Here is a 22604-nt window from a genome sequence, read left to right as displayed (position 1 = left end):
CAATAAGATTCAAAAAGTGGTGGTATAATTTATATTAAGAACAAACTGCTAAATAATCATTTAATAAAAGATAATCCAGAACATGACTTATCACAAAAGATGTTACACTCATGAAAAATAAAGTCATTGTTATTTACATCTTCTAGAAGTATTTTAATTACTACTTACTGCGTTTTTTATGTAACTGCTAGAACAGATCAAATAATAGTAGTGCACAATTATACAGGATTGATTTTACTGTTACGTTGAAAACTTTGTCTTTAGTTTTAATATATCAATAACGTCATATCAATTCACTAAAAAGACGATTATTATAACAGACGTGGAGAATTAAGTAATTTTATTTGTTGCTTTTATCTGATTTCGGAGAGCTTTTTGGAGTCCTAACTAGGTTATGGTATGGAGGAAGGGGATATATAGTGTGTATTTGCGTGTGTGTGTGTGTGTGTATGCGCGCGCACGTACATATATATAATCGAGGCAGGTGTTACCGGCCGTCGAGTCTCACTGACAAATTCAGCCGGTAACATTGAGATGAAACACTTCTACCTTTCCAACCTTGATTTTCTTCCTAATTCACGAGTTTGAACCTTCGGTTTTCTCAGGAAATATAATTACTCCCTAGGCTTTCTATTTAACTTCTTAAACCATAGTGTATGTACACAAATGTAGATAATGAACGGTAGGGAAGTTTCAATAAGGTACAAGATTACACGAAACAAGTAGATCACAGTGATCACAGGAATATTCTCTCAGTAGTGTGGAAAGGCCCTGAATCTAGTGGCACGCTCTCTCAGCAGAGCTGAACACAGAGCCAGTCGATCCACCTTTCTGTCCTCATCTTTCACTGTGATTCTATCTAATAAGTTAGTGAAATACTTAACTCTCGTTCAATTTTAAGGTTATGATCGAAGTGGGACGTCGCTGCAATAAGACACTTCTTATCTTCGTCCAAAAGTCGTTCTAATTAAAGTGATAGATAAAGCGAAAAAATAAATATCAGTGCCAAATAATTGAGTACAAAAAATAAAAACAATGAGTACACAGCAAAGTCCAGCAGCGGTGCAAGCAACAATTGACCGCGAGAAAGTCTATAGCTGGATAATCGAGTTGTCGAACCCAGAGACGCGGCAGAACGCCCTTCTTGAGCTAAGCAAGAAGCGCGAAGTTGTGCCGGATCTAGCACCAATGTTATGGAATTCATTTGGTACCGTTGCATCCCTTCTTCAAGAAATTATCAACATTTATCCGGCTATCAATCCTGCCACTCTTACTGCACATCAGAGCAACCGCGTCTGCAATGCTCTTGCTTTGCTCCAGTGTTTTGCTAGCCATCCCGAAACCCGGTCTTCTTTTCTTCAAGTATGTATGATTTGTTTTTGTTTTATTGCTTTTATATTATGTCTTCATCTTGGACTACAAATTAATATGTAGTTTTTTTAAAATTTATTTCCTACTTTAATCACTATGGTTTAAATGTACGAGTACTTTACACTAACTTTTATATATTATACTTCAATATATACAAATTTATAAATTAGTTAGATAAGACTTGAAAAGTTATACTTTTTCTTCACTTTTTACAATTATTTTATTGACTCATTGATTTTATACAGTATATTGTTTAAATGTGAATTGGATAACCTTAATACTTAAATTTCATTTTTAAAAAATACATCAAATTTATATCAGACATTAAATTCTGTATAATTTCAAGTTGAAAACATTTTTTTTAATATATATATTCACTTAAGAACTATTAATAATTAGGAATAATTAATTTTTAGGCACATATTCCACTATTCTTGTATCCCTTTCTACACACAGTTAATAAAACTAGACCATTCGAGTATCTCCGACTGACTAGTTTGGGAGTAATCGGAGCATTAGTGAAAACAGATGAACAAGAAGTAGTGACATTCTTATTAACTACAGAAATTATTCCTCTGTGCTTGAGAATCATGGAAAGTGGCTCTGAACTTAGTAAAACTGTGGCAACCTTTATACTGCAAAAGATTCTATTGGATGACAGTGGCTTGTCTTACATATGTCAGACTTATGACAGATTTAGTCATGTCGCAATGATTCTTGGAAAAATGGTGCTATCTTTGGCTAAGGACCCTTCTGCACGTCTTTTGAAGCATGTTGTAAGGTGTTATCTGCGATTGTCTGATAATCCAAGGTATTTTAATATTTATAAATTGCAAGATTTATTAATTATATTTCTATTATTATACAATTTGTAAAATATAATTTATTTTTCAGAGCTCTATTAGCATTAAGACAATGTTTGCCAGATCAGTTAAAAGATAACACCTTTGCAACTTGTTTACAAGAGGATGTCTCAACTGAACATTGGTTGGGTCAGTTGATAAAAAATTTGGAGTCTGGACCTCAGCCAAATTCTCAAGCTCAATTAGGACAAGATCCAAGGGCCATTGGCATGTCTCCTTTGACTTCTTAATAAGAGAATTTTAGGCAGCTCAATATTGTTTACTTTAAGATATCGGGTTGCTACATGCTTGAAAGTCTCTTAAGTTTGTCAAAATCAGGAAAATCTTATAATTGTATAAAAATGCACGAAGGTATTATTTTTGGTAACATGAGCGACACAAATAGAATTTTTATGAAGTCTTTAATGCTTTATATGAATAAGTTTATACACATAAAGCCCAATGATCAATTTATGAAGTTGAATTTATACTTAAGCAAATAGTTTCCTTAAATTTTGAAAAATGAAAATTAAATAATGTTCAATCTTCACTGAAATACATATTCAAGTAAATTTATCAGATCCCTGAAAAAAATTATATATCATAATGTTAGGGACTCTAATGAAAATTTAAATGTAAAAAAATTTAATTACTTTTCAGTGTATCATTATTATTAAATAGATCTGGAACGCTGTTTTTTTTATTTATAAAACTAGCAAAATATATTCTATTAACCACAACAAAAGTGTCAATATTTTTTCATACATAAATATTTACAATTAACAGTTAAGTTGTTACAAGTATTCTTCTTTAAAACATCAAAAATTTTTGTGAACATAAATTGTGGCAACCCTAAAAAAATTTTCAATAAAATTGAAGTAATCTGTACATATCTTAAGTTATGGAGTATGCTAATGTGAGATTTTTACAGTGTGATATTGATTATAATGTGTCGACTTCTTTTATTAAAACTAGTCGATTGTATTTTTCATAAATTTGTTAGTATAATAAAAATAGAAATTACATAAGATTTATAATAAGGTCTGAAATTAATCTTACTTTTAATGTGAAAATATTTAAATTCTTGTCATAAATTCATTTATATAAAATAAAAATGCTAAAAAATAGTGACTTTCATATGAGCAAAGCATGATTATGGGAGTGAAAAAAAGATCATGTACTTTACACATCCCAGTTTTAATTTGTAAATAATCTTAATTCTATGGTTGTTTGCATAGCTTAAACAAGTGTGAATGGTAATTGTACACCTATTAATGAGAGATAGGTAAAATAAAAGTAAATTTATGTATTTTAATAAGAGAAAAGTTGTGACTTTGAGATGAGAATTATAAACATTGTCAATTAATACCAATGTAAAAATGATGTATGAATTAATATGTAATATAATTATGTAATTTACTTGTTTATTCAATAAAAACGAATTTTTCTTATACAAACAATTTTTTTCAACATAATTGCAATAATTTTTATTGCTTAAAAAATAATTTTTTTGATATATACGAACAACAATTAGTCTTTTTGATTTTTAAGTATCACATTATTTTTAAAAGAAGTTACACAAGTATAGAATAAAAATTAATAAAAAAGCTAGTTTTTTTAGTAACACCTTGCACTACCTGATATCACAAATTCTTTAAGGCAGGTCACATTTATAAGGCCAGGCATAATATAACAGCGTATTAAAGCATACTTTAATACATTTCAATAACCATAGCAAAGATTTTCAGAGCAATTAGAAAATCCCATAGCTCTTGTTGTTAAACAAATTTGATTGATGTCCCAGCTGAATGGTCTTATATCATTGATATTTTTTTTAGTAATTTTGGCTCTTCCTTTTCTGATGCACTGATCTAAAAGGTATTCCTGATAAGCTTCATAGTAAGGGTATTTGATCAACTTGTTTTCTATTGGATTAGGAGTTTTATTTTTATTAAAATTTTTATTTATGTGTATTTGATAATTATCATCTTCAGTATTGTCTTCATATCTATTAAATGCTAATTTATCACACAAAAATTCTTGATTAATGAAAATATTCTCATTGTTATCAAAATTGTTCTCAAAATCCACATATAAATTATTTCTTATTTTAGAAGTCATGATTGCTTTTGTTGCTCTACAAGAAAATCCCACATCCCATCTAAAAGGGTTTATTTCATTCAAATTTTGCTTGGTCCATTTAGCTATTCCACAACGAATACATTGATCTAGTAATTGCTCCTCATAAGGAGTAAGATCAGTTAGTTCGTCATCCTCTTCATCTTCACTGACATTTTGTTTATGTTCTGGATAAGGTGTATTAGTTGTTTCAGATTTTAGGGAAGAATCCGTTAAATTATTTGACTCTTCACTGGGTACCTGCCTCTTAACAGTCATATCAAATTTTTCATGATTAACATCTTTCTCTTTATTTAAAATAATTTTATGCATGAAATCTTCATCATCATCATCATCATCAATTGTTAATGAACTTAAACTGCTAGCTGCCATTGAATGAAGTTTTGTTGGTGTCGATTCATCTTTGAATGGTGTAAGATGATCTTCAAAGACACTATATCTACTTAGAGCAGGTTTTTTAAAGTTGATTTCTTGTAAGAGATTAGAATTATTAGCTAAGTGTTCTGAGGCAACCTGGGACATAGATAAATGGTTTTTGATTTAAAATAAATTTTTAGATTTGGTAGAATTATGTATAAAATATCTTTTACTACAGAAAAATTGTAAAATTTACTTTTGATAGTGGTGATGTTTGAGTTTTCTTTTTTCCAAAACAACCAATATGAGTTTTTTGATGTGGTTTTGTATTGGATGCAATAGATTGTGCTGGAGAATCTGGTAGCTCATTGGGTGATACCACACCACTAGTTTTCCTACTAAAATCACTCAATATTAAGCTACGATCATCGTTAACAGAAATATGTTCTATATCACTCAGTGAACTCAATGAACTACATCGAGAAAACATCACAGGCGTTTCTTGTGAACAAGATGTTTCAGCTCTAGACTTTACTTCTTTCTCACATTGATCTACTACTTGTTGAGATTTTTCAACTCTCTGTTCTTGAACGATTGATGGTTTTGGTATCTTTTTTGATGCTTCATTATCTGAAGTTTTTGCACTTTCATTTGATTTTTTTTTATCACGATCTTTAAAAAAATTAAATATCTCTTTAAAGCTTTTACTGGGATTAGAAAACATTTCTTTCCTATATTTTGTAGTTTCTTTACTAAAGAGAACTTTTGATTTCCCTGTTTCTACTTTATCTGCATGAACTGTACGATCTATATACAAAGTTAAAATATTAACAGTCTATAAATAAGACTAAATAAAGTTTCCTAAAATAAAAATATATTTACCAGTTTTAGATAAATAAGGACTGGTTTTTCTAGCTTCTTCTACATCAGTTTCATTGTAACAAAGAGTAAAATCCATTGGTTGATCCATATCAGATTCGTCAAATATTTCTGGAGTATTCATATAGGCTATTGATTTAACTTCTAATTTGTCATGCTCATAATTAAATCCTGTTTTTTTCAGTTGAATACATTCAAATTCATTAACTTGATAATTTTTTGGATCAGAATCATGTTGAGTATTTTTTCTATCAGTAAGTTCATTTCTAATATTTGAACGAACATTTAACTTTGTAGCACTGTTATCATCAGATCTTTTATTATGTTTTGATAAAGAAAGCGTTGATTTGTCTGTTTGGACTTCAACGCTGTGAGTTAAAGTTCCATTTTCATTTTGTTGAGTTCGCTAGAATATTTAAAATATTTCATGCATTTACATTGCAAACTATTTATACTTATTTTCATGTTTAAATCATTAAATTTGGTTTATTTTACGCTCTTACTATTATTTTGAGGTCATCAATCGGGAAGGAACAAATCCTATCTGGTGATTTAGGAGTAATTACTGATTGCTCTGGATAGTTCCAATGTATATGTTTCATGTCTAAACTTTCTTTACTATCATTTTGCAGAAATTGCTTTGTATTAGCTTTTGACATATTTTCCTACGATTCCTAATAGCTTATAATAAATAATCATTTACTAAGGAAAAATTAACAAGAAAAGATTATTTGCGAAAAATCTGATAGACCTACTTTTAAAAACATTTTTTTTTAAAGTAAAATCAGTTATTCTTCTATTGACCTACATATTTCTTTTGCTATCAAGTATTTTTTTAGTTATAAATATTTATAATCAAAATATTCACTGTACAGAACATTTTATTTTTGATATCAAGAACTTTTCCTCAACTTAAGCAAAATAGCGAAACAGACTAACCCGCACACGCACACACAAACACACATCCACTGGTGTACATACCACATATATATGTATATATATGTAGGTTAAAATTGACATTGGACAAAAATACTGCAGAGTGAGCCACAAACTATACTTGACAGTGTTATACTTGCATCTCACATTGTGACTTATCATATAATATTCTTCGATTTGAATTGGCAACGATTTATGCTTTTTATTTTGAATTTCTATGCTATTTACGAAAGATAACTAATAATTAAATTAAGATAAGAAATATTTGATAATAACGATATTCACTAACATTTGAAAATTGCGAAATAGTTTGTGAAATCCATATGTTATTCAAAATAATTAGGTTTGCAACAATAAATTTAAGACTTCACTAAGGATATTTAAAATAATTAATTTTATTAAAAAACTTTCCTAACATTTCGATGTGTATTGATTCAATGGAGGTGGACATTGGTTTTCAATTTTTTTGAGACTATTACTGCTCTGTAAAGTGATTTTTTTAAGTGAGACTTTAATATGTCAAAGAACGTGAAGATAATTTTAGTAAGTATAGGCACCTTAGATACTTCCTTTGGTAGTAAACCTCGTATAATCGGTGTATAAAGTTTTTCATCACCAGACTTGAACTTATTTGGTCCCGTAATCCATGACACAAAGAGGCCAATCACGATTGCAGTTAAAAATCCGACCCACGTGTACCACAAATAAGACATTCTGTATAAAAAGAACGGCTCTTCCCTGTAAATGTAGAAGTAGTTTATACTTTTTAGCATTCAGCTTTTAGTTTCATTAGGAATAATATTAGAGAATCAATAAAACAATTTTAACAAATGCTATTGCCAAATTTATCTTTTTCTAGAAAAGAATAGCAAACTTTGACAAACAATGAGTAAAAAGCCTCCAATATAATATCACAAAGTATGCTATAAAAAATCTTATCTCGAAATAGCATAACAAAACGAAAAGACGGCATTTTCTCACTCGAGAAGTAAAAAGCATAAGAGTCGAAAAAGCTGGGGTGTTACTCGGCCAAGCAAACAAATTCGCAATTCACCTTATATTATTTGGCCCCCAAGCGACTGCACAGTCTGTTCGTGGTAAGTTTCGAGCTTCTACGGTTTCTAGCGTTACTCTCTGGAGAGTACTCCAATTCGATATAAAGTTTAGTAGTCCGTACATCCGTCTGTATTGTCGATCAGCCACAAGTTCTATATAACGCGGCACCGTATTTGTACGAAAGATGAGAAATCATTCTACGAGATTTTAAGAAACTTTTTCATACACACGTAAAATTCGCCATTTACAGGTCTAATGCATTAGAAGATAAATGAAACTGAATGACGAAGCACAGAACTTTTTTTTTTTTCGATAAACCAGAGTACTTACTGAACAGCATTTTCCATAATGAGGGTAAGATTGGCGAGGTTGGTGCGCAGAGCTTCAGGGCAACCCTCTACCGAGACTGCTTTAACCGGATAATGAATCTTGCCACTGGCCACTGACGCTTGCGTGCCTAAAGATATCCAGGCGACGAGATTCAAGCTCACCAATGCTCCAGTTATTGCACCCTGTGATATATAAAGCGCATTGGTTGTTTCTTTTAACTACTGCATGAATTCGTGGGGAATTGACATTTATGTAGAAGTAACAAAATATTTTCAGTGATAATTCGTCTTTTAACGAGCTACTTTGCTCTGCACTTTTGGAGATAGGCAGAATAAAAGAGAAATATACATTCCGGCGCAGAACGTTATACGGTGTAGACGTGTTTACAATCACTCTCCCGACTTCTGATTACGCGTGTGTAGTGGCCTATTGGCCAATGCTCTCCCTTGGAGCTGAAGTGTGTCGATTTGATCACAACTGTCGCTGTACATAAAACTAGTGATAAGAAAGGGTGATACCCGTTGGTGACTCCGTCAAGAGCCCCAACCAGCCAAATCATGGCGCTCTGCGCCATTCCAAACGCCTCACAGTCACCAACATTCTCGAGTATTGTTCAGCAAGAAAGAGTGTTGTCCCGAGAGCAAGCTATCGTCGTTGACTCCATCGAAGGAAAAACCATTGAACAGTATGCTATAGCTCTTTCAAAAGTTGTTCCACCTAAAGATATTTTGTACATCTCAAGAATCAGCCAAAATCGCGTGTGCTTCTACCTGAGCAAACCGGAAATAGTCGACACATTGGTTGAAAAGAAAACTGAAGTCAAAATCGAAGATCTTTCTCTACAAATTAGACCACTAACTTCGAAAGCGAAACGAGTCCTCATCTCTAACGTCCAACCCTGCATCCCTAATGCTCTCATCACTCAAGAATTCGAGAAAATAGGCATCACTCCCGCCTCGCAAATCACAACTGTCAAAGCTGGTATACATGTGCCTGAATTGGGTCACTTACTGAGCTTTCGCAAACAATTATACGTCAAGCAAGAAGACATCTCAAAAATTCCAACGAATTTAAAGATTGTCCATGAGGGCGTAAACTACTGGATTTACTTATCTACTGAAAAAATGATGTGCTTCCAGTGTAAGAAAGAAGGTCACCTGGCAAAAAACTGCCCAAACCGCTCTGAGCTCCCTTTCAACACTCAAGATGAATCAGCTATGGAGATCAAGTGCAGTGAAACTATTCCTGAAGGCAATATCGTGAATCAAAAATCCAATGAAACTAACAAGGCCATCTTAGCCGACAGCAACATCAAGTCAAAGCGTCCGCTTTCGAATACCTCGCCCAGCGATACAAGTACTTCTCTCTCTACACAGAATGTGCTTAAAAAGGCAGGCGCGCCCAAGCAGCCAAAAAGAAAAAGGCCAAGGTAACTAGTAAAATTGACTTTAAAACTCACCTCGAGCCAGCGCGAAACATGATTGAAAACGATCCAAGTAAATTTCCTATCGAATATGACCAGCTTATAGAATTCCTAGAAAGCACGTACGGCAATGCAAACATTCGTGATACAGCTACCTTGTATACCACTAACACGGACGGTCTGGCTATTATGCTCACTCAAATATATTCAGCGCTAGAAGACAAATATACTAAAAGCAGAATCACTCGTATTCGGAATCTACTCGTCTCTCAACAAATTGATATTAAGCTCACTGCTTCACAAGACGAAAACAGTAGCGTTTATGAAACCGAAGGCCTCAGCGACGACGAGAACTCCCAAAACGAATAAAAAAAATTCTTCTTTCGATATGAATCCAAGCCTAAAAGAATTCACACTTAAGATATTGTTTTGGAATTCTCGTAGTATTCTTCAGCGAAAAAACGAACTGCATAAAATACTTCAAAATATAGACATATTTATATGCGTAGAATCGTGGCTCAAACCTGAAAATCGACTTTATCTTTCTGGCTTCAACACTTTTAGAAAAGATCGCACGAACACTCGCGGAGGTGGTATTGTTTACCTCATTAAAAAAAATCTATCTTATAGAGAAATCATTCAGTACACCACACAAAACGATAAGGTGGAAATCACTGGTATTAGAATTCTTAACACGACGCCTAATATTGACATAGTCACTTGCTACCGAATCCCCGGCCTTACACTCTCGCAAATTGAATGGGACGAAATAATAAATCGTGTCAATTCTAATCTACCTCATGCGCTTCTGGTAGGTGACTTTAACGCTCACAATGTCAATTGGAACTGCGAAAAAACAGACAAAAATGGAGAAAGACTTGAGCTTAGCATTGACGCGAATAACTTATATCTTCACAACCATAACTCGTCAACCCATTTTGACAAAAGATCTGGCAAAAAATCAAATATAGACCTCGTTCTGTCCTCGATTCCGCTCGCAGATAAAGTCAATGTTACGGTCTTTGATGAAACATTTGGCTCTGATCATTTCCCTATAACCATCTATATTGATACCACAAGACAAACATATAGAAAAAAAACATTCAAGCTTAAATCAGTAAGGACCAATTGGACCAAATTTAATAACGATCTCTCTGACGATTTTAACAATAAATTTCTATCCTTTGACTATAGCAACCTCACTCCCTCTAACAAATATGACTTCTTCATTCAAGTCATATCGGACAAAATTAAAGAAGTCACGCCCAGAAACAACAAAAAAGCCAAAAGACCATTAAAGAACCCTACTCCTTGGTGGGACTCCGACTGCGACAGAATCAAACGGCTTCGGAGGGCTTCTTTTAAAAAATGGAATTTTTCTCATAAACTCTCAGACTTGATTGAATATCATAAAAACTGTGCTTCAGCGAAAAAAACGTTTAATCATAAAAAAAGACTGTATTTCAAAACCTTTGCGGAATCTATCAACTTTTCCACTAATAAAACTTATGTTTGGAACAAATGCAAAGTACTAAAAAACTCTTGGTGCAAAACTAATCACAGTTCTGAAAACGACATGGAGAAATCGCGACAAAAAAGTGTTGTCTGTCTCGAAAAATTAAGTTCACCACATGTGAGCAATAATTCGGACTATTTTCCTTCGTGCCAAGACAATAACTTCTTTGATGAGCCTTTTTCCTTCATGGAACTAAATAGAATATTAGACTCGCGTAGAATCTCAGCTTCCCCTGGCATTGATGGAATAGATTATGAAATTCTCAAAAATTTGCCAATTAAATATAAACTTGAACTCCTCGATATCTTTAATGCGATGTACCGCGTAAGTAACTATCCAGAAGCTTGGAAGCACTCTTTTATTCACATGGTTGAAAAACATGATCGAAACGGTGTGAGACCTATTGCCCTCACATCATGTACTGGCAAACTATTTGAAGCCATGGTTAAAAATAGAATAGAATGGTGGATCGAACATAATAATCTTTTACCCTCATCCCAAGCTGGATTCCGCAAAGGCAGATCGTGCCACGATAATCTAACATTGTTTAGTTATATAGTCGATGAGGCCCTAGAACGCAAAGATGAAGCGTTAGCCACTTTTCTCGACGTTTCTGATGCATATAACAATGTGCTCCCTGTATTACTCCTCGATAAACTAGCAAAACTCAAATGCTCCGAAAAAGTTATCCAATTTACGAAATTTCTCACTTTTGAAAGATTCTTGCATACTAACATTGAAGGATATGAACAGATTACAGTCAATAAAGGAGTCCCGCAAGGAGGCGTACTGAGCCCATTATTGTACATTATTTATACGTCAGAAATAGCTAATGGTCTAGAGAAAAACGGAATCACCGTGTTAGAATTTGCGGACGATATAGCAGTCGTAGCAGTATCGTCCTCGGCTTCCGGCTGTCTAAAATCATTAGAAAAAACAAATGAAACTATTCGTTGTAATCTCTTAGCTCTGGGCCTTGAACTTTCTCCTAAAAAGACTGTTTTTGTCCATTTCAATAAAAAAAAAATTATTCCTGGCTCCACCTCTATAAAAATCAACGACTGCAAAATTGTATCTAGCGAATCTGCTCGTTTTTTAGGCATAATATTTGATTATAAAATGGAATTTACTGTTCATATGAATAATTTACTAGCCAAATGTTATTCTCTTATGAACATTATAAAATTTCTTTGCGGTACTTGGTGGGGAGCCCACCCTAGCACCCTAATTACACTGTACAAAAGCTTCGTTCGATCATCAATTGAGTATGGCAGCTTTATATACTTACCGAAAAAAAAAGAGTCTGTAAAAACATTTGAGCAAATGCAATACCGAGCAATTAGAGCTGCTCTGGGTTTCAGAAAAAGCACTCCTACTAATATACTACTAGCAGAAGCCAAACTCCCCTTGATTCAAGAACGAGCGAAACTTTTAGGTAATAGGTATGTACTAAAAACACTATCCAATAAAAACAATCGTATGTATGAAAAAATTATCTATCACGCACCAAATAATAACAAGTCCAAGCGCATTCTATACGAATGCATTAATAGTGTTGCTGTCCTGACTGAATCTCTCGTAATACATAAGTCACTACTTTTTAGCCACAATTATAGCTCTAATTGTATAAATATTCCAATTAATTTTGATTTCGGACAAAAACTAAAAAGCTCCAATAACCCTAACGAATATTTAGAAAATTTTCTAAGAGAAAGCGGCAATCCTATCTCGATATATACCGACGGTAGTAAATTCTCAGACGACAGATTCGTCGGAGCAGCTTGCTTTACACCTGCACTTAATAAAAAAATTAATAAGAGTATAGCCAAGGAGGCCTCCATTTTTACAGCTGAAGCAATAGCTTTAAATCTCGCAATGGATGTTGCTCTAGAGGACAAAAAGTCTAACGTTTTTGTCTTCTCCGATTCCCTTAGTGCTCTCCATGCTTTAGCTAGCACTAAAACTGACAATAAAACGAACCCGTATATCATTCAAATCAAACAGAAATATGAAAATTTCAAAAAACTCTTTCCTTTACGCAATCTTCAATTTCTATGGATCCCTTCTCACAAGGGAATTAATGGAAACGAAAGCGTCGACTATCTAGCCAAAGTAGCCACCAAAATAACTACGCTCAAATAGATAGGATCCCATATACTGACCTCTATTTTCATGTAAATAAAATGGCTACTGAACGCACTAACGAAACTATAAGAGAACTGGGCAACACCAAAGGAGGTTCTGTATTTTAAACTATATTTTAAAGATAAAAAACACCCATGGTTTACGGGAAAAAGCTACCCAGGGACCTTATCGTCTCAATAATAGAGCGAGATCTAACCACTACCACCTAGCTGAATCTCTAGCAAAAATTAAAGTTGTCAATAGTCCTCTATGCAAATGCGGCCTTGAACCCGAAAATATAAACCATGTGGTCTGGCAATGCAACAAGTACGATCAACAACGATCTATATTATTAAAAAAAACTGTTCAAACTTAAACTCCAACTTCCCATGTGCATCGAAATGTTCATAAGCGAGCCGAATATCAACGTTTGTAAAATTATTTTCGATTACTTAAAAAATTGTAATCTTAGAATTTAAATTAAAATAATGTAATATGTATTATCGTACAAAGCGAAATAATCTTGTATAAGTTTAAAAGCTTTAATAAAAAAAAAAAAAAAAAAAAAAAGAGAAATATAGAAATTAAAGTATACTAGAAACTTTCACGTCTTTTATGCAAATGTACAAAGAAGAACTGAAGCAGAAAGCGGGCACCGAGTAATACGGGGAAAATGAAACGTCAATACATTACCGCAGAGTTTGCAAACGGGCAGAACATCCCAAGAGTAAAGATTCCCAGGAGAGGACCGGCTGTTATGCCTGATAGACTTTTCCCTGCCTAAAGCAGAAAGACGATAATTATCACGCTCGTTCTTCATTGATGCAAATAAATAACCGAAATAATTTGTTTTTTGTTTTTTTTGATACTCACCTGGATGAGTCCACTAAGTTTCTCTACGAGAAAGACTAAAGCAACGCATATCACTCCAATTACCACCACTGTGATCTTCATAACGCGGCTTGCTCCGACATCGGACATGGGTTTCTTCAAACACGGTTTAATCATGTCTTCGTAAATCACCCCGGACATCGAGTTTAATCCCGTAGACATCGTGCTGTAAAAATACACTTGTGTTGAAAGAAAAAAAAATTTAGCGTAGCACGATCTTTTTCCCTTGCTTGTTTGCTTTCAAAAAAATTTGTCGATTGAACCGAGTACGGTACATTAATTTTCCAATGGAAAGGAAAGACTTCCGAAGCCATTCGTATTTCATAGGGTATAATGCTGTATACGCGGTATATTGGAATCGATGTAACAAAGAGATAGAAAAAAGTAAATTCATCGAATCAGCGGTAGACGTAAACGAGGTGGCGATCAATCTCTGCTCATTTATTAATAACGACATTTTCGGAGAGTTGAGCTATTTGTAAATTAATGAGGTAGAAAGCTGCTTTTTAGAGATTTCTACGATAGCAAGTGTGTGACCGAGTACTTTATTTTACATACTTTGGCTAACATTGGGTAATATTAGTGTTGGAATTTTTGTTTTTTTTAATGTTTTTTATACATAATCGTGAATCGAATATGCTACTTTTCGTCAAGCATAAAAATTGATATTCTTTTTCAAAATAATAAAATCAGTCGACTCATTGTTTTCATTTACGCGAGTATTAGTCTTATCTAAAGAATGAAAATTATTTTGTCAGTAAACGCGTCGGCTGCTTAATACTATATCTGACCTTAAAGCTGCACTAAAGACTCCAGAAACGAAAAGTCCTGGCAAGCCCGGAATCGATGCTGCCATTTCCATGACAAAATATGGTAGAAGTTGATCTGGTTTTTTTATTTGCTAGATAACAATTATTGTGATTGCATTAAAAGAGTTCATGAACTCCATGTTTGTAATTTGAGAAACGAACTTTCGTCGTAACAGGATCACAATCGTGAAAGGTAGCAAAAATGACGACACCGGTATAACAACAAAGTGAAACCATCGCGATGATACCTACAGCCATGATCATCACAGTTCTATAAAAATAAAATGATCAGGTGTTTCCAATGATAATCAGGCGCAAATCATTTATACGCAATTGAAATAGACACTCGCATGTTTGATTTCTTGAGACTTGGCATGGCGAGGCAGCGCTGCACCATCGCTTGATTCACGGAGCACGTCGCTAACCAATTGAGGTAATTTCCGACTACCACCGTCCAAAACGTGTGCCTGACCGTTGGATTTGGATCCATACTGCAAAGCGTATCCTATTTGTAGAGTGCTTTTTGATTGTAAAAACCATTATTCAGGCTGTCATTGTGCATTTATCGGGTGAAATAGGTAAGATTGCGTTAAGGGATTTCCGAAAGAGTTAAAAAAATTGCGGATAACATTCAGTTTATTGTTACGATTGGTGAATTAATTTTTCAATATTTGAAATAATGTATAAAAAAATATAAACGTGAATGTTGATACATTGACTGGTCCGAATTAAATGCGGTGAGATTAATTTATTACAGCGCACGTATAATTATTTCCTGTATAATAATGTGTTGCCGCGAGTGTATTATTACATTGTTATGTGATATAAAAAATCAGTAAATAATTATGTTTGTTGCTTTACCCATGCATAATCATTCAATAAATACAGATCATTTCATTGATCAAGATCAATATAGATCACATTAACAAACTTCTACTTTGCAGAAATAAAAAACATTGTTTATTCTACCGTTGAAAAGATGCATACGAAACGTCATTATATTTCATTAATTAACGCTCATAATAATTCGTTTTGTGCACGTGTGCGAGACAGTTATTGGAAAAGTGAAACGTTCGTTCGTGTGTCACAGTTATACGTATATCCAGTCAGCATCGCGAAACTCGATTTTTCCATACACACTATTTGGCTTAAGCCGGGATTGAAAAATATTAAAACTAACGATGTTCGAGTGTTATTACACGCACACGAACGATGTATTACTGAATGAATAAATCCGTATAAGCTGATTCAATTAAAATTTTCTCGCGAGTGGAAGTCTCGAGCGAGTGCAATGCTTCATTCGTGTACTGGCGAAACGTACACACAATGCTTGGATTTGACATGCGCGTTGGGTGTGATTTCGTTTTGATTGTAGTATCGAAGCAAGCTGGTTCACCAATGCTGTGATTTAGCTAAATTAGATGCGTTTCCAAACGTTATGATTGGCAGCTTTTGCGAATCGAATATTCGAGATAGGCTTATCTTGCACAGATGCGGCATCGACAAGATTTAATTTTCAATATCCGAGCTGCCGATTAAATTTAAAAAATTGCATAAATTGTGCGCAAGCAAGCAATGTGTCAAAATAGAGAAAACAAGAATCGAAAGCATGATAAGCCACGTGGCGAATTAGTGAGCCTCTCGACAATGGAACAATAGATTGACCCAAATAAGGGCAGCAGCCATTTGGTAAAGGCGGCCACTTGGCGCCAGGCGATTATTACTTGAAGAACTCGATCCTGCCGGTGTCGACGTTGCGCTGCCAGACTTCGGTCAAACCGCCGACCCTCACGGTACCCAACACCGCAACCACTATCACACCACCAAACATTACGATCGTCTGGATCGCGTCAGTCCATACCACCGCTTTTAAGCCGCCCTATTGTTTTATTTATGTTAAAAAATAATATTAGGTAAAACGTTTTATGCTTAAATATATAATGGTTCATTCAGTGAGATGTTAAAATTACTCAAAATCGTAACAATCAAGTTATAATCGAATCACGCGCGCAACCATAACATTTATTCAATTGGAACTTTGATAGTTACTCGTAATAAATTATAATTCGTAACAAAATTTTTTAATAAAATTGCGGAAGAACGTTTATGAATTAAGACTTCAGCTTTCGTATTAATAAAATCTTCAATTACATGTGCATTATAGAAACTTCGATAATATCGACATAGCCGCAACGTTTGAATAGAGAAGGAAATGCTTTAAACTTTCAAACTTCAAGTAATCGTGATTCCATTGTGATTCGATCTAGTAATTGGGCCATTGGCTTCTTTCGATAGATAAACTTACCAAAGTCGTGTAGAAGATGCAAACTGCACAGACCAGTAAAGCAATCATATGTAAGTTAACTCCAGTCACTTGATTAAACGCTAGCGCCGGGACGTAGATGACCAGGGGTATGTAAAGTAACTGCAACAAGTGGAAAATCGCTCTTAATAGCCTGTCCCGCGGCATTGTTCGATTCTATAACGCGCGAGAATCTTTGGGTCTTTTCAATTAGCGACAGACTATTGTTCAGATTTTTTTGTTCTATTGTCTAAAATTACTCACCATTTTTATGAGAAAGATGATTGATCCTATCATCCTTACGACGTGGTTGAACCTTAACTCTAAATACTGAAAAGAAGCGGTCCAATTAGACAAATAAATTGACGATGTAATCGTACAAATATAAACGTACATAGACAATATACGAGTGCATACCTCGTAGGAAGACGTAATTTTTAGGCCATAAAAGACCGGGAGATAAACGACGGCCATAGTTAGTGAGACGAAGCAGTCGGCGATTATGATGCACCAGAACTGGGTTCCGTACACGTACATTTCGGCCGGAAATCCTAATATCGCTATGCCCGATATGTAACTGTGCCAATAGTTATGTTTTTATGTTAGAAGTAAGTATCAGTATAGTATCAGTACACGAATGCAAGAAATCTCAATGGTCTTATTCTCTTATAAAAATGATGCATTACCTTGCGATGAGTGACATGCTTATAGGGAATATCGACATGTTTTGGCCGCCAACGAGATATTCCTCGACGGCGTTGGCGCTTTTGCGCGACTTGTAAGCCTGATAAACGCCAACGAGGGCGGATACACCAAGCATCCCTGTGAAAACAATGGCATCGATGACGTCGAACTGCTTCCTTCCATTGTTCTCCATTATTTCTGCGAAAACGATCGACGAGGTTAATGCGCTACACGTTGGACACATGTGTTATGATAAGACAGATCAAACTCTCTTTTGTCAGGATATCCTTTATGTGTTCCCTTATTAAATGGCTCAATATGTTTAACTGTATTTTTTTCTTGCAACGATTTGCAAATGCAAATGTTTGAGTTAGCGATCTCTTAACAGTATGATATCTTAATAATCAAATTATGTGTTATAAACATCTTTTTCAGCGGATCATAAGTGGTAAAGTATCAATTGCAGCAGAATATAGAGCTGCACTAATGCAATTTTATTACTGTGCCGAATAAGGAATTATGGGTTCACTGGCTTACTTTGTTCAGTATTGAGCTTGAGCTTCATTCTCTGCTCGGTAAAATTCTAAAGCGTTGATTTTTCAATAATTATCTGATAGAGTATGGCTATATGAAAAGTTAAAGTATACATACCTCACAATGAAAATAACAGTAAATAAATTAAATTACGTCGACTGGAAATTAATCTCCTTATTCAGTAACACTTCAACTACGTCGTCGGTATTTTCTTTCATACTTAAACAGGTCACTGTATTGCCACTTTATTTAATCAGTTGAAACAAACATGTGTATTTTTTCATAGCCTATGCAGCTATGCTCTAAATTTTATTTATAGTTTCAAAGTCTTTACAACTATAATTGATGACCTCTGTGACTCGCATTAAAATTTATATATTGAATTCCAAATAAAAAAACGTCATTACACCAGCGCACTTTGAATTTCATCAAACCGAGAAACAAGAACACACCGAAATGGACAGGAGGGCTGCAAGCACGGCGCGTGCAAGTTTTAAACAGACTCAACGTCGACGACAAGTCTCGCATTGACTTACACGTGGGGGAGCTTAGCCACAGTGATTGAATAATTGCGGGATTCTTCCTCTACAGATCATCGCACATAACTATAATCGTCGAAAATTACTTCTCTCTCTCTCTCTCTCTCTCTCTTTCATTTCTGTTTCTCTATTTATTCATGCGCGATGCATACACGCTTCGAAATATATTTATATACGCAAGATTGCCTTTAAAACTTTGCGGGACGTTTGTTTTAGCAAGCTACTAAAGTTTTTTTTTGTCTTCAAAATCAATTTTATAATCATAGGAAAACTCGCACGCTTTCTAATCTCGGATGTCGTAAATATATTCTTGTGACGCATTGACAGGACCGATCACATTTGCGACTTTTCAAGTGACCTTTCAAACATTCAGAAACTCAAACACGATCGCACGTGTCAGAAAGAAAAGCGGCGACATTGCAGAGTACATAAAAAATAAAAGGAAACGAGAGGAAGGGTCTATGCCGTGTTTACCGACCGCCTAAATAATTTCATTGCTCGGGTCATCATGTTCGCACTCTTACCTTTTTTTCCGAATATTTTTCCTGCGACTAAACTTGCTAGATGCAACTATTTTCCTTTTTCTCGTAAATAAAATACAAGGAAAAACTCACCAAATGAAATCTGCAAACAAATATTTTTACACTTTCCATTCTCTCTTACAAAATCAAATCAGTCTCATGTAATAAAAGCTTTCTTTTGCATCTCAAATCATGATTTCGTTTGGTTTTCTTTCTGTAGCTATCCAAAATTATGTCAGTCTTGTATTTTGTAGACGCTACTATATACTACGTTCAAACAATAAATGTGCATTTAGAATAGTTTGTTGACAAAGAAAAAAACTCGTACGAAGCTGTATTTTTTTAGTAATAAACAGCTCGAAATTAAGCTTTTACGTCGCAAGCTTTCTATGAAGTAAAAGTCTTTAAAAAAAATGTTAAAAGAGAATTTTTTAAAGAATTTATTTACGCAGGAAAATGTATTTTAAATTACTTTGCACAGCGCACTTCAGATGTTTTTTCGTACATTTTTGTGAAAAGGGTTTTAGGTATAGCTTGTAGCTGTGCGTCGATATGACGGAATGAGAGATAGAGAGTCGGGTCGTCATTGAGTGAGAAAGATAGATAAATAGATAGAGAGAGAAAGAGAAAGATACGTGTAAAACTAGTGTTGTAGTAAAAAATTAGAAAGTTTAAAAGAGTAGGCTTTGTGGCCCTCTTTTGAGCGTCAGTTATGAGGTTATAGCGGCTATGTGACGATATAGCATATTTTTTGAATTGTATTAATGATAGTTTAAGGCATTAGATTGAATTTTGGTGCCAGGAATGATAATTTTGACTTTTGCTTTAGTAATCATGTTTAAGAATTCAATTGAAATTATCATTTCCAATACCTCGACGAATCAAACTCCACACTTTTGCAAGTTAAAAATTTAATTGAAATTAACTTAGAAACTTTGTGATATATCATATTAGCTTACATGCCTTTATATCTGAAATAGTAATGGTATACAAATAAGGATTCATATTTCATACTTACCATCTATTGAACGTTACGTAAACTGACGAGAAAATATTCGTATCTGTCTCTACAAAATCTATCCCCGTAATATACGTCAAAGTAAGAAAAATATTTGCCTGGAATATGCGCGATCCATCATTATCAAGGTATGCGAGTCTTTGCAAAATCAGTGGCACCCTCACCTTCGTAATGAAATTCATAAGTACACATCATGACATCGAGGTATCTATTTTTGAGCAGCATCTATTTTAATCTATGTAGATCCAATTGACATGGAAGAGTACTTCGTCTATTTCTCTTATTGCTACATGGCTGGTCATGAATTTTGCTTTTATTCTTTATTGTTTATTATTTTTTATACGCATTTTTTGATATATTAAATCTTATACGAAACTTAAGAAAAATATATGACTGAAAAAATACTGTCGAAATGTTGACGTGATTAGCAAAAGAAATATTATTTACAATTTCCCGTGAGATTTTTCGAGAAAATAAAAATAAATTACTTCGAAAAAAATAGAGCATTTCCAAAAGAAAGAAAGTAACGCGTACCACGTATAACAAAATATATAAGGATATACAGTATGAACAAGTTAATCTTTTGTAATTTGCATACGGGCTTTTCGATGTAACGAAATTCGATTTTAATTTCTTGACGCTTGGTTTGCCCACGTGTCGCAAACAAAGCAAATCAGCCAAACAACAGAGGGACGGAGATTCCCGCGATGATCAATGATATCATCGTGTTTGCGTACGGATTATTACAGCGGTAAACTTGTAGCGACTCTGTGTGCTCTGATCGATTATGTACATGAGGGTGCGGTACATGCGCGACACGGGCCTTTCAATACACGCCACTGAGCAATCACTTCCGCGTTTTTCTTGCTCTCTTTTTTTTTCATCGATAGCACGCGTTCTTCCATTTTAGATGATGGGTAGATTGAAAACTGCATCTATCGACTAATTTGCTTGTGTCGCACGTTGAGATTAATTTCAAGAATGTTTTCGTGCTTTTAAAATTTGCTTTAGATAAAATGATAAAGAACCTATGGAAAATATGAATATTCCCAATAAAATTCCGATATCGTCGAAAGTAATGTCTATTTCAAAAGTATAAACCATGAAAAATTCTAATTTATAAAAAATTAATTTTTTCCATTGCTTTCTTAACTAGTATTTGAAATTCCCTATTCGATTTTATTTTATGACACAATTTTTAGCAAAGTTTTATTATTAATTGAGCTAACATTTTTCGGTGTGATTGCAAAGGACTTTGCCTTTTAAGGGGTGTGATCTAAACGAGATATTTGTAGTCAAGGAGGTGAAATTTCGGTGGACATTGTTTTATTGGTGGTTTTTATCAATCGGTCACTACAGTTTCAACAAAAAATATCGAAAGTGATCTTTTTTCTGTTCACTTACACAAATTACACTTTGAAAATTTTTCATTCTCCGGAATGACAGTATATTAATGACATTGTTTATTAAGAATTTTTACGTCTGTTCCGAGCAACATTAATTGACACTTCTATTTTGGTGTAAGTAATATTGTGTCATTATTTTTTTTTAAAATTAGTTATACTTACAGACATTAAAATGTCACGCAAATTTTGAGGATCCTTATAGCAAAATGGCACTATTTCAGCAGTTAGAACAAAGCGGCACTATATCTCGCGAGTCAATCCAAAATGGGACTATCTCGGCAGTCAATGTAGAAAGGCACTATTTCAGCTGCTAAATTAATAAGCTTATATCCGCATCACGGTTTACCGCGCTTATAACGAATAAATCGTTAAATTGTCATACTTTCAGCCCAAAACTCGAGCACGTTGAGATCATGATGCTTATTGGGCAACATATCTAGATTTTTCACTACCAAGAAGTTTTCGGTCGAGCAATAGAGTCATGATTAATGTTGCTTTTTTATAATAACAAAAAACACCTTTTTATTTTTTTAAAGATAGAAATGTATTTTTTATTTGCTGCTCATTTAGTTTACAATAATATAAGCTTATAAATTCGGTAGCCAAGATAGTACCTTTTTGAATTGGCCGACGAGATATTGCTTTTTTGCTCGAGACCGTTGATTTGTGTTTTCTATGTGATATTAGTGTACATGAGTTTCAATTCAAATGCACTTTTGGCGTCTGCAGGTTCACATTAAGATGAAATCAACGTAAGTTGGGAGAGTAAAGGTAAGATTTAATTTTTTCATTTTTCGTAGAAGTAAAATATGTCATAAAATTTAAATATAGAGCGAAGACTTTCTTACTGTATAAAACCAGATTATTTTTTATTCTTTTTAAAATTCATAAAAAAAATAAAAAATCTATATCTAATTTAAATTGCAT

At 34.0% G+C, this 22604-nt stretch overlaps 3 protein-coding genes across 5 annotated transcripts; 1 reads left to right on the top strand and 2 right to left on the bottom strand.

Moving 5' to 3' along the window:
• Positions 1-659: 659 nt before the first annotated feature.
• Positions 660-2932, top strand: LOC131665462 (CCR4-NOT transcription complex subunit 9). Its single transcript, XM_058937345.1, has 3 exons — positions 660-1362; positions 1788-2182; positions 2266-2932. The coding sequence occupies exons 1-3, from the start codon at positions 1036-1038 to the stop codon at positions 2462-2464; spliced, it is 921 nt and encodes a 306-aa protein (XP_058793328.1). The 5' UTR covers positions 660-1035; the 3' UTR covers positions 2465-2932.
• Positions 2933-3136: 204 nt separating this feature from the next.
• LOC131665461 (uncharacterized) lies at positions 3137-6757 on the bottom strand. 3 transcript variants are annotated; one of them, XM_058937342.1, is made up of 5 exons: positions 6344-6757; positions 6092-6269; positions 5592-5994; positions 4966-5516; positions 3137-4865 (listed from the first exon to the last, which is right to left on the bottom strand). In XM_058937342.1, exons 2-5 carry the CDS (start codon positions 6245-6247, stop codon positions 3936-3938), a joined length of 2040 nt encoding a protein of 679 aa, XP_058793325.1. In that variant the 5' UTR covers positions 6248-6269; positions 6344-6757; the 3' UTR covers positions 3137-3935. The 3 variants fall into 3 exon arrangements, with proteins under 3 accessions (XP_058793325.1, XP_058793327.1, XP_058793326.1); XM_058937344.1 differs by having other exon boundaries at positions 6092-6262; XM_058937343.1 differs by lacking the exon at positions 6344-6757 and having other exon boundaries at positions 6092-6306.
• Positions 6758-6865: 108 nt separating this feature from the next.
• LOC131665460 (sodium-coupled monocarboxylate transporter 1-like) lies at positions 6866-18700 on the bottom strand. The gene is made up of 14 exons (XM_058937341.1): positions 18311-18700; positions 17662-17857; positions 17393-17552; positions 17240-17305; positions 16979-17098; positions 16398-16552; positions 15024-15164; positions 14836-14944; positions 14656-14765; positions 13847-14030; positions 13667-13753; positions 7911-8092; positions 7082-7262; positions 6866-7007 (listed from the first exon to the last, which is right to left on the bottom strand). The coding sequence occupies exons 2-14, from the start codon at positions 17850-17852 to the stop codon at positions 6936-6938; spliced, it is 1758 nt and encodes a 585-aa protein (XP_058793324.1). The 5' UTR covers positions 17853-17857; positions 18311-18700; the 3' UTR covers positions 6866-6935.
• Positions 18701-22604: the final 3904 nt, after the last annotated feature.

Source organism: Phymastichus coffea, unplaced genomic scaffold, assembly GCF_024137745.1.
Source record: "Phymastichus coffea isolate CEN01 unplaced genomic scaffold, Cenicafe_Pcof_1.1 PCOF00052, whole genome shotgun sequence".
NCBI classification, from domain to species: Eukaryota; Metazoa; Arthropoda; class Insecta; order Hymenoptera; family Eulophidae; genus Phymastichus; species Phymastichus coffea.
This window is presented reverse-complemented; position numbering and strand designations above follow the sequence as displayed.

Excerpts from the sequence above, each read along its gene's own strand:
- LOC131665462 (XM_058937345.1), top strand. The coding sequence starts at position 1,036 with ATGAGTACACAGCAAAGTCCAGCAGCGGTGCAAGCAACAATTGACCGC. Across the intron at positions 1,363-1,787 it reads CCCGGTCTTCTTTTCTTCAA|GCACATATTCCACTATTCTT; the intron begins GTATGTATGATT and ends ATTAATTTTTAG. Across the intron at positions 2,183-2,265 it reads CGATTGTCTGATAATCCAAG|AGCTCTATTAGCATTAAGAC; the intron begins GTATTTTAATAT and ends TTTATTTTTCAG.
- LOC131665461 (XM_058937342.1), bottom strand. The coding sequence starts at position 6,247 with ATGTCAAAAGCTAATACAAAGCAATTTCTGCAAAATGATAGTAAAGAA. Across the intron at positions 5,995-6,091 it reads TTGATGACCTCAAAATAATA|CGAACTCAACAAAATGAAAA; the intron begins GTAAGAGCGTAA and ends TAAATATTCTAG. Across the intron at positions 5,517-5,591 it reads TCCTTATTTATCTAAAACTG|ATCGTACAGTTCATGCAGAT; the intron begins GTAAATATATTT and ends CTTTGTATATAG.
- LOC131665460 (XM_058937341.1), bottom strand. The coding sequence starts at position 17,852 with ATGGAGAACAATGGAAGGAAGCAGTTCGACGTCATCGATGCCATTGTT. Across the intron at positions 8,093-13,666 it reads GCCCGTTTGCAAACTCTGCG|GGTGCAATAACTGGAGCATT; the intron begins GTAATGTATTGA and ends TATATATCACAG. Across the intron at positions 7,263-7,910 it reads ATTATGGAAAATGCTGTTCA|GGAAGAGCCGTTCTTTTTAT; the intron begins GTAAGTACTCTG and ends CTACATTTACAG.